Source organism: Synchiropus splendidus, chromosome 16 (genome assembly GCF_027744825.2).
Source record: "Synchiropus splendidus isolate RoL2022-P1 chromosome 16, RoL_Sspl_1.0, whole genome shotgun sequence".
Taxonomy (NCBI): Eukaryota; Metazoa; Chordata; class Actinopteri; order Syngnathiformes; family Callionymidae; genus Synchiropus; species Synchiropus splendidus.
The window spans coordinates 7,386,624-7,396,975 of record NC_071349.1 but is presented as its reverse complement, the minus strand read 5'-3'; the positions used below and the strand labels follow the sequence as shown (position 1 = coordinate 7,396,975).

At 49.6% G+C, this 10,352-nt stretch overlaps 2 protein-coding genes across 5 annotated transcripts; one reads left to right on the top strand and one right to left on the bottom strand.

Moving 5' to 3' along the window:
• Window positions 1–187: 187 nt before the first annotated feature.
• On the top strand, window positions 188–8,799 carry tmem62 (transmembrane protein 62). 4 transcript variants are annotated; one of them, XM_053844400.1, is made up of 14 exons: window positions 188–666; window positions 1,168–1,279; window positions 1,749–1,886; window positions 2,216–2,261; window positions 2,540–2,681; window positions 3,667–3,791; window positions 3,943–4,065; window positions 4,127–4,282; window positions 4,475–4,634; window positions 4,707–4,905; window positions 4,982–5,077; window positions 5,143–5,261; window positions 5,743–8,234; window positions 8,515–8,799. In XM_053844400.1, exons 1-13 carry the CDS (start codon window positions 466–468, stop codon window positions 6,082–6,084), a joined length of 1,959 nt encoding a protein of 652 aa, XP_053700375.1. In that variant the 5' UTR covers window positions 188–465; the 3' UTR covers window positions 6,085–8,234; window positions 8,515–8,799. The 4 variants fall into 4 exon arrangements, with proteins under 4 accessions (XP_053700375.1, XP_053700377.1, XP_053700376.1 ...); XM_053844402.1 differs by having other exon boundaries at window positions 7,961–8,234; window positions 8,515–8,795; XM_053844401.1 differs by lacking the exon at window positions 5,743–8,234 and having other exon boundaries at window positions 8,515–8,793.
• ptgr2 (prostaglandin reductase 2) lies at window positions 7,017–10,312 on the bottom strand. The gene is made up of 8 exons (XM_053844404.1): window positions 9,144–10,312; window positions 8,949–9,067; window positions 8,659–8,850; window positions 8,419–8,589; window positions 8,010–8,219; window positions 7,581–7,790; window positions 7,476–7,515; window positions 7,017–7,417 (listed from the first exon to the last, which is right to left on the bottom strand). Exons 1-8 carry the CDS (start codon window positions 9,178–9,180, stop codon window positions 7,353–7,355), a joined length of 1,044 nt encoding a protein of 347 aa, XP_053700379.1. The 5' UTR covers window positions 9,181–10,312; the 3' UTR covers window positions 7,017–7,352.
• Between the last annotated feature and the right edge of the window lie 40 nt (window positions 10,313–10,352).

Genomic DNA, 10,352 nt, shown 5'->3' with positions numbered 1-10,352 from the left:
AATGTTTCCCATACAATATGTAATGCATTGCGCAGGTCAAATGTAGGAGCGTGAAATGGTCCAGTAATGTTGGATTTTAAGAAACAGAATATCATATAAAATCAAATCAAATGTAAATGTTAAAATGTAGACTAAGGAAAAAAAAACAACTCGCATGCGCGCACCAATTTCCGGTTCCAGCACTGGAACTTCCACCAGCACATCGGGACCTGATCCGGCAGTGACGAGCAGTTCCCGTCCTCCGCCCCCGGTGGCAACCTGAATGAAGCCCGCTCGTCCTTCTGTCTCGGGCCAGGATGTCAACGTCCGACCCGGCCTTAGTCGGAACCCATCACGTCATGTAGCTCGGTGGAGCGCTCACATGTCTAGTTACTAGCGGCCTCAGCGGTTAGCACCGGAATTAGCCTCCTTTCCTGCCCGAGACCAGCGGCGGCTCCCGGCCACCTCTCCCGCCCCTGCCGGAGGATGCTGAAGCTGTTCGGGGCTCTGGTTGTCATCGGACTGGCCCTGGCGTGCATCACCTCCTGGGTCCTGGACAGCTATGACACGGCTTGGCACCCGAAGCGGAGCCTCCAGCATCTGGACTCCGGCGACGGAGAAGCAGCCGGACGGTGCGCTCCGCCGTTTCCCGCCGGAGAGCTGAACAACGTCTTCTGGTTTATTCAGGTGAGGTCCTGTTGGGCTTGGCTGGATTAGGATCAGTATCTACCCTCGGTCCTTCGGTGGCATCTGACACAGGGGCTAACTTTTGCTTTAAATTGACACCGAGTCCCAGCGGCTTGTTTTCGAGCGCAGTTTGATCACTACTACAATACGCTTTCATTGAACATTATAACTGGCGAAAACACTGCGCTGTTTTAAGGACTGTGGGGGAGCGAAAGGGGGAAGCAGACAATTTCCGGCAGGATGAAATAAAGAACCACGACAACGATTTTAGTGATGTCTGAACTTGATGCCTCTCTGCAGCCTATTGTGGCTTTTACTGCTCTTTCGGAGCGACTGACTGAACGGGGTCACTTGACACATAAGTGGGTCATTGTCAGGTTAAAAAAAAAAAAGGTGCAACACAGCAGGTTGAAGTCGGACTTTGCCCTCGTCTACTGTTCCGCAGTCCTGAAAACAGCCACTGTGTGTGTCTCTCCTGACCATGGTCGTGTTTGTTTGAAGGTGTCTGACATCCACATCAGCCGCTTCCGTGACCCCCGGCGGATACCGGACTTCGAGAAGTTCTGCACCCACACCATTGAGGTGATAAAGCCGGCCCTGGTGCTCGCTACAGGTAGAGTTGACTTCCATGAGAAGGTCTCAGAAATAAGAGGAGCTCCAGTTTGGTTTGTCGAATGGTTATTGAAGTTGCTGATGTATGGATGGAACTTCTTCACGGGTCAAAGATGAAGCAGCTTCACTGTGCTGATGAACAAGGCTCTTGTTGGTGTGTCAGTAAATGAGCTATTCTCATGAATAGTAACATTTAAGACTGATTTTAAAAGGTAGTTCAGTGCGACACATTCCTGTCCAGACAATCTCAAAATCAAGAAGCATGGACTTCCTCTTTCACTCTGGTAGTTTAGTGGAGAGCACTGTCAGTTACTGTTCACTTTCGTCTTCATTCTAACAATATTTTGCTCCTGTGAAACTAGAGGATAGTTCTGACCCATCTTTGGGTTTGGATTTGACCGGAGGCTTCATGATCTGCTGTGTTGCTCTGCGATCAGAAGACAGTTTTCATGATTCTCTCACCTGTGCAGGTGATCTGACAGATGCCAAGACGGAAAGCAAGGTGGGCTCTCTCCAGCACGAGGTGGAATGGCAGGCCTACCACAACATCCTGAAGAGGTCTCGAGTGATGGAGCGCACTCGGTGGATCGACATCCGTGGAAATCATGGTGACTCCAGCCTTTTTATTACGCACCAACTTTTTTTTTTAACTGCACTTCTGCTCAGCATCACTGAGCTCCTACCCAGAGTGGGTGAGGTGCGGTGTGTTATGCCCATCCTCCCCGCAGTAATTGGACACCGCCGGTTCAATGTGTAGGGAGATCTTTGCTACATAGCTGCCAATAAAATAAACACGTAATTGGTTCTAGTGCTTCTCAGTTAGAAGCCTGTTATCGACTTGTGAGAGCGAGTGTCCCTGCAGTGTGTGTTCAATGCTAATGGCAGCTCAGTTCTGTGCATTACTGCTGAACACGACTGTGTTTTCCTTCTCCACCAGATGCCTTCAACATAATGTCGCTGGACAGCGTGAACAATTATTACAGGTGGGTGCAATGGAGAGTCGTGCATTAAGATGTGTGTGCGTGATCATCTGAACAAAGCTGGATCATCACTGAAACTATAGTAATGTTGCCACTATACTTAGAAGAACATCCCTGGTCCAACTCTGTCCTCACAAGCTGTGTCTCTTAACACACTCATTTCTTGTAGATCCTCACGTCTTTGAGAATATTTTCATAGTGATATCAGAAGTTTGATGAAAACAGCAGCTTCAACACAACTGTTTATAATGAATGAACCAGTGTCATGCTTATGTCTCCAGAAAATATTCAGTCAATCAGAAAATCGGCTCCTTCCACTACGTCCACAAAACTCCCTTTGGCAACTATTCCTTCGTCTGTGCCGACGCCACTTTGACGCCTGGACCCAAACGGCCGTACAATTTCTTTGGAATTCTAAACCAGGTGAGAGCATGAAGCTGCTTCTCTGTCATCTGAATGATGGGGGAAGTTTTCTAGGTCTGACAGTTGGACTGAAACTGGCTTGCTGGAGCGCAGCTTTCACTGCTCACAGTGACACGTCAAACCTTCTGCTTCTCTGAATCCCCCGGGGTTTGTGTTGAGCTTTGCATTGCAGTGTGAAGTGATTAGATAACGCTGCGTGATCCGGACTGTTTGGCGTCAACACCAGCTCAAAGGTTGTGAACTATCAGACCGAAATTAAAGGTGCTGTTCAACCTGGAAGTGAGGTGTTTGTGGTCATGAACTGCTTTGATTTGGAGCTATTTCAGAGCGTGGACAGATCCAGTAGATTTGGTGATGATTGCAAATAAGCAGGACCTTTCACCAACTAGCACGGAGAGCTGAACAACTCGAGCCGAGGTTTGATGGAATGGAAACAGCGTTGGCCTTTACAATCCAATTGTTTTGTTTGTGTTGTTGAAAGTGATGTAACATGGAAAAGATTTGAGGCGTGGTTTTCCTGGATCCGAGAAATAAAATCCATCTGCCTTGGAGACGAGCCCAGACGTGGGCCTGGATCTGACAGACCTTCTGTGATGTTCTGGCATCCACATGGTTGTTCCTCCTCTTTCCTGCTGTTGGAGTGTAGTGGAGGTTGTAGCTTTATTGTGGAATTAACCGAACATCAGTTCCAGATCGCGAGGGGAACATTTTCCACATCTGAGTTTAACCAAGTTCCTGTTCAATGAAAAGTGTTTATTGAAGTGTCCATTCAGAAGGTGCTGAGTGAGGAAGCCTGTTGTGTGCGGTTAGCCTCATGTTTTTGGGGTGTCAGGAGCTCATGGCTATGGTAGAGATTAGTGAGAACACAGCAGTGTCATATCAGTTTTGAAAATTTTAACAGTGAACAAAAGCTGTCAGAAAGATATTGTACTATTTTTTTTATTCGTTTTAAAGGATGAATGGTGTTTTTCTCTGTTTCTCGCAGACCCAGATTGACCTGCTGGACACCTTCAGAGCTCAGAGTTTGGCAAGCAACCAGTCCATCTGGTTCGGGCACTACACCACCTCCACCATCGTCTCTCCTCCTCCGGGTGTCCGGGAGGTGATGAGGTTGTTACCCTTTCTGCTACAGTGCTGTGTGAATCCCTGCTGCATCCCTATGTTTGAAGGATAGATCAATAACTTAAAGTTGTTTGTATCGTCCTTCCAGTGTGAAATCCTAGCTCAGATATTTGTGTGTTAATCGCCGTTCTGCGCTCAGGTCTGCGGTGGCCTACCTGTGTGGTCACCTGCACACTCTGGGGGGTCTAATGCCCGTCTTGCACAGCCGACACCCGGCTGGAACCTTGGAGCTGGAGCTGGGCGACTGGATGGACAACCGCAGGTGTGTGGTGGCGCCATCGCCTGGTGAGTTCAGTCACTTTCATGGAACCTTTCTCACTCAGGTACCGGATCCTGGCTTTCGACCATGACCTGCTGAGTTTCACTGACGTCCGCTTCGAGCAGTGGCCAGTGGTTCTCATCACCAACCCGAAGGACGCCCAGTACCTGCACCCCGGGGTGGAGCCTCTGAGCCGTATGCAGAAATCGACTCACATCAGGTTTGTTCTGTGGATCTGAAGTCTGGCAACATCGACAGTACAGTGAAAATACTTGTTTTTTTGTTGACAAACTGTACAGCGGTTGTGTAGTAAAATGGCAAAAATAAATGCACAAACATTCCCTGTTGAACTCCAGAACAATCTTTTGGTGACCTGTCAACGCCCTTCATGTTCTGCCTCTGGTTCTCACAGGGTCTTAGCCTTCTCAGAGTCTCCCATCACAGCAGTACACGTGGCCGTCGACGGAAGGCCTCTAGGACAAGCGCGCTCTGCTGGAGGCCCCCTGTACGTTCAGGTCTGGGACCCTACCCTTTACCTGACAGGGCTACACACACTCCGGGTAAAAGTGGAGGTGGGTGCGTGCGTCTTCACGAGCTGGTCTTCTGGTCTGGTATCACAGTGTGTACTGTCCACGTGTGACCAGGACGCCGCCGGACGCTCCACACTGCAAGAGCGGCACTTCACGCTGGAGCACGACGTGACTCCCAGCTTCAGCTTCTTTCAGTCCTTCATCCTCCTCACGGATCACTACGTCCTGGGCAGAGTGGCCTTCTTGTTCATCATACTGCTGAACGTGGGTGTTCTGATGGCCTTCAGGGTCATGCAGGTACCTTCCTGCAGAGGTGAGAGCCATCTTGTGGTCCCGTCCTGTCTGAGTGCCCCTGCTCACAGCCGTGTTTTTGTTCATCGTCCCTGCAGGACTGACCTCCCAGGCGTGCATGTCTCTGCACCTGCTCAGTAAAATGGACACCTTCTACTATTCACTGCTGCTCTTCAACCTGTGCACAGCCTTCGGTGAGATCCTCTCAGTGGCCCCTGAATCAGCTCTGTTATTTGTAATTGTGCTGTGGTGTGTGAAGGCCCGTGGTTCGTCGGCGAGGTGATCGACGGGCACAAAGGGGCGTGTTTTGCCTTCGGAGTCTTCATCGACGGCCACTTCCTGGAAGGGAGTCTCACCTATGTTGTCGGCGTCAGTCAGGTATGGAGTCGCCTGAATAGTTTTTTTTCAAAGCAAGGGACCCTTGCAATAGTTTCTCTGGTATCAGCGGCACTTTGGCAGTGCTGTCACTCAGCCAGCTGACAGGCTGGATATTGGGTCATTGCAGGATTAAGAAGGGAAACAATTGGCATGAATCACAGCTGGGATTGGTGCCGGCCCTGGATCAGCCGACTCCATGACCAAAACGCTGTTGTGACCTGTGGCCGGCGTCGGCTCTTCTGGACAATCATGTTGGTGTGGGTGAATGAGAAGAGGCCGTCTCAGGATGGGTGGGTCAGGCTCAGGCCTGAGGGTTCAGTTCTGTGATGAACTACGCTCTTGTCACCTGCAGTGCAAGTCCCATGATGCACTCTGACAGCTGAATCTGAGCCAAAGATCATTCACCTTTGACCTGTGTTTGTGTCGCTGCGCTGTTAAGCTCTGACTGTTGGCTCCCCTCCGCCCTGTCTCTCTCCTCCAGCTGCTGTTCTTCAACATGCCCCTCACTTGTTACCTCTGCTGGAGCCTCCACCAGCGCTGGCGCGGGAACACCTTCAGGTCCCACTTCCTGCGGCCAGGCTGCCGCTGGCGGACTGTGGCCGTCCACCTCCTCATGTTGCTGCTGCTCTCCTGGCAGGTCTACTCCTGCTACTCCCTCTTGGAGACCTACGGCCTCATGGCCTTCTTCCTGTCCCCGGTCCGCACCTGGGCCCTGGTGCTCAGTCTGCTACTGGTCCACCGGGCCTGGACCGGACCGGCCTTCTCCTTCGTCACCGCCAGAGTGTCCCACCCTCCTGACAGTAACTGCACTGCTCCCTCGTGATTTTCTTTGAGCCAAGCTTCCACCCCTCCCTCCATGTTTGTATTGTTTACGAATTCTGCATGTTATCGTTGACGAGCGGTGAGTGCAGTTTGGACGCGAACATAGTGTACAGTGAAAACTAGCAGTCATCCACTGACTGCAGCTGTGTGACGCTGACCGGATCACTCGAGCACTTTTCTCTGGACGTGCTGCCTTGGCCGCACGCCACCTCGCCACTGCCAAACCATGAGCTGACACTCATCACTTGCAGAGGCTGGACGTGCCAAACCTGCCCTCACCTGACCACCTCTCACGCACACTTGGTTTCTCTTGGAGTTTCCATATCACAGCGCCACCAAACCCACAGAAGCGGAGGCTCCTTCTCCGTGAACAGCAGCTGCGTGTTTCTCAGGAATGTGAGCACTTGAACCACAGAGAGGATTTTTATATCTCGGTGCCGGCGTGGGATTGTTCTGATGTAGTGAGCTGGGATGCAGCTTTTATGAATTCATTGATTTTTACTGTGTGCTCTCTTCCCCCTTCCCCGAATGTTTGTCTGCACTGGAAATAGGCCTCTGACCACTAGTTATAAAAGGATGAGTCACGTGTGGATTCACTCCTCAGTCTTGGTCCCTGAGGTTCTTCAACTAGGATATGACCAGTGTTGTGAACCTTAGCTGTAGTTGAAGCTGTCCACCAGGGGGTGTACTTGAGGCAGATTCATCCCTGTTGTAGTTCATGATTTCACCGTCTCGATGACTCACTGAAGTTTGGCCCCACATCTTGCAAGTGAGTGTGACGTCATGTGCATTAGCAGACTGCTCACGACTGCAAATGAAGTGATGATGACAATGTGGACCTAATGATGATCTCCAACCTACCACACATTTTTTTTAATCAATGGTTTATAGTGTTGTGGAATAAAACATTCATTCAAGTGTTGTAGTTTGCCAGTGTGTCACATATCAATTGTCAACAATATACAGCCACAACATGATCACATGATGAAAGTTGGACCCTCCCAGCCTAAGTGGAGCCTCGACCAACGCTCGCTGGAACCAAAGTTTCACACTGACTGAAATAGAGAATTGTTCTCTGAATGAGGAAGTCATCAAGGGGCTGTAGATTACCAGATCTATATTTTATTTTTGCATTACATGTCGCTCAGGATGCTTATTGAAACGACTAAAGAACACTCTTTAACAGGTTGATTAATTTTGTGTTTAAAAAACAGCTCAGTTTGAAGTGGAAGTTCCATCCAGGGGAAATGACTTGCTGTGGTATTGTTCTCAGTCAGATATCTTTATAACCTGCTTGCCCATGTTTCCTCCTTTCATCATCGAGCAAAAAGCAGCTGCAAGGAGAGCGGAGTCAGTGAGAAGAAACAGGAGAAGGCAGCGGTCCTTTCTTACCTCCCATATTTTCGATGCCATGAACCACGGTCTCCAACACCTGAGGAGAAACCAGAAATCCAAGAGAGTGTATTTCATGTACAATAACGTCAGCGTCCTGCTCACCTTGATCTGGCCAGATTTAACACCCTGGCTCAGCTCCCGCAGAGCAGCATCTGCCTTGTCCATGTAGTTGAGCACCATGAAGCGCTCCCTGCTGATGTTCTTTCTCTGCAGGGTTTCTTGTGTCGCATCCATCAGTGGCGGCGGATATGGGACGTCCTTGTTATACTGAGATATTTGCCCGCATAGGATGATGTGGCTATTGCTGTTCATCTACAAGTTAAAAAAAAAGAGCATCAGTTAGGCCATGTTTGGATGATGGGCGGATCTCCAGCAGGTGTCCAGAGCAACAGCCACTCCTGCATCCTGCAAGAGTGGGGTCCAATCCACCTTTACATTTCCCACATTAACAACGACTGAAGATGTCACTTCCTGTGTTGCAGAAGATCCTGAGATCCAGCTTCATCTAATCGCCAGTGGTCTTCCAAATACCTGTGCGATCACAGTGTCGCTGATGGTGCCGCCAACATTATCGAAATAAACATCCACACCGTCTGGGCAGCACTCGCGCAGCTTCAGAGCCACATCATCTCGACGATAGTTGACCACTGCAGTGAACGCCAGGTCCTTCACCAGAGCCCGGCACTTCTCCTCAGAGCCACAGATCCCCACAACTCTCCTGCATCCGTCCAGCCGGCCGATCTGAATGACATTAAGGTTAGGTTAGGTTAGGTAGCTTTATTGTCAAATATGCTACAGTACAAGTCATATAGCATGGATGAAATATCTGTTCTGCACACCCTTCACTACTCCACCATCGCGTTCATGGGAATTACATGACAGGAAGCGATTGTGATTTTGGCAGGTTACTTCAGTGGAAAATCAGTAACACTGCAGTCACCTGTCCTGCGATCGAGCCGCATGCCCCCGCGGCGCCGCTGACCACCAATGTTTGATTGGCTCCTTCAGACACATGACCCTTCTCCCTCATTCCTAGGATGGCAGTGAGACCGGTCATGCCCACGGCACCTAAGAAGTAGGACAGGTGGCCATCGACGAGGTCTGGATTCACCTGTAGCAGAGGGTCAGAGAAGTCAGACCAGCCGAGAAGACCGTCCCTCAGAGACAGCTGAAGACAGACCTTCTGCAGAACGCTGCCACTCAAGACTGCACGCGTCTGCCAAGGCCAGGTGAATGACGTCACCACGTCTCCTTCGGTGTAGGCACTGTGGCGGCTGGCCTCCACGATCCCGACACCTCCACCGTCCACACACTCGTCCACCCTCCACGGAGTCAGGTACTCAGCCCCGGTGTCTTCATTCATTCTGCACCTCTAAGAGACGGAACACAGACAGGAAGGAGAGCTTCAGTTGGACCCACTGCTGCATGGTTTAAACGCAGTTCTTTCGTGTTAGTAAAACATGTCACCACCATGTAGGGGTCCACGGAGAGGTAAAGGGTCCGAACTAGGACTTCTCCATCACTGAGGTCCGATTGTACAGTAGCATCATCGAGGCGAAAGTTTTCAGGGACTGGCACTCCGTTTAACCCTGCACACAAGTTGCGCACACACACGCATCGCACACTTGAATGACCTGTGACGTCAGACGGCGTGGTGTCATTTACCTGGTCTGGAACTCAGAACAACTCTCTGCACCTGCATCGCTACAAAATCAAACCTTCACACAAAAATGAATTACTGCACAACAAATGGCCGAGCGAATGTTGTAGCCACGCCCTGTTTTAGAAAACCAAACTAAACGACTTCATTAGCTTCAAATTTGAGCGTAGAAGTTAGCATTTAAACATCGCAGAGATGTTTCGTTGTAACAACTTCCGGTTTCGTTTGCCTTCCGTTTGGCACTTTCGCCACTGTACTTCCGCTATCAACACCATGTAAACAGTCCCGTTAATGTATAAAATTTTACAACCAGGTGATGTTCTACTTTTAAAACAGTTGCATTTATTACGTTGTCGAAGTTTCCCCGTTTTATTACACAAACCTGTTAACGTTTTGCGTCACATCCTGGTTTTATTTGTCAGAAAGCGAACCAAAAAATGTGAAACTGCACTCCTAAGGTGCAGTAAATAACACATGCTCCATTAAAAATACCGAGCTGCACGGATTGTCTCACAGAATGTGTGCTGTTATACAGTACGACACGTTTTATATTGACCCACTTTCACACCGACCTTTGACCCGTGAGAGAGCTGCCAGGACACTGACTTTTTTGTAACCTTCTGAGGCTGTATGTCCCTACAGGAGTTCATCTGTCAGAGACTCAGTGAAAAACCTTCACATTTTAATAATAAGACGCTTGGACCTACGTATGAGCCTTTCTAAGAGGTTACAAAATCCCTGTTTTCCAGCTGGAAGGGGAAAACGTTCAGTTTACATTTCGAAGTTTCAATGAAAACGAACGTGCAACTGATGTAACATATTTCATTGACAAAATGATGGAAGTGCAGGGATAATGTGTGGAGTGAGTTGAGACAGCTCAAATGTGTCTACAAATAAGAAGTCATTCCAGGGTGAGTGAGTCATGTCAACTCTAAAGAGATCAAATGTCACCCAGTGGCTCTTCACAGTCACCTTGCACCAGATCAGACCATAGTGAGGCTCCTTCGATTAAACCGGGTGATTTAGCTGCACGATTTGGGGAAACAGCACTTCCCGCAAGCGTGACGGAGCTGTAAAGCGAAAGTGATGGAGAACACCCGCCATCCTCCCCAGTGCGCTGGAATTTCCCGGCTGTGAGAGTCGCCGTTCGGTAAATGACAGCGCCGCCCTCTCGGAGGAACACCATATATGGTCGCGGAAGTAGGCGTGGCGAC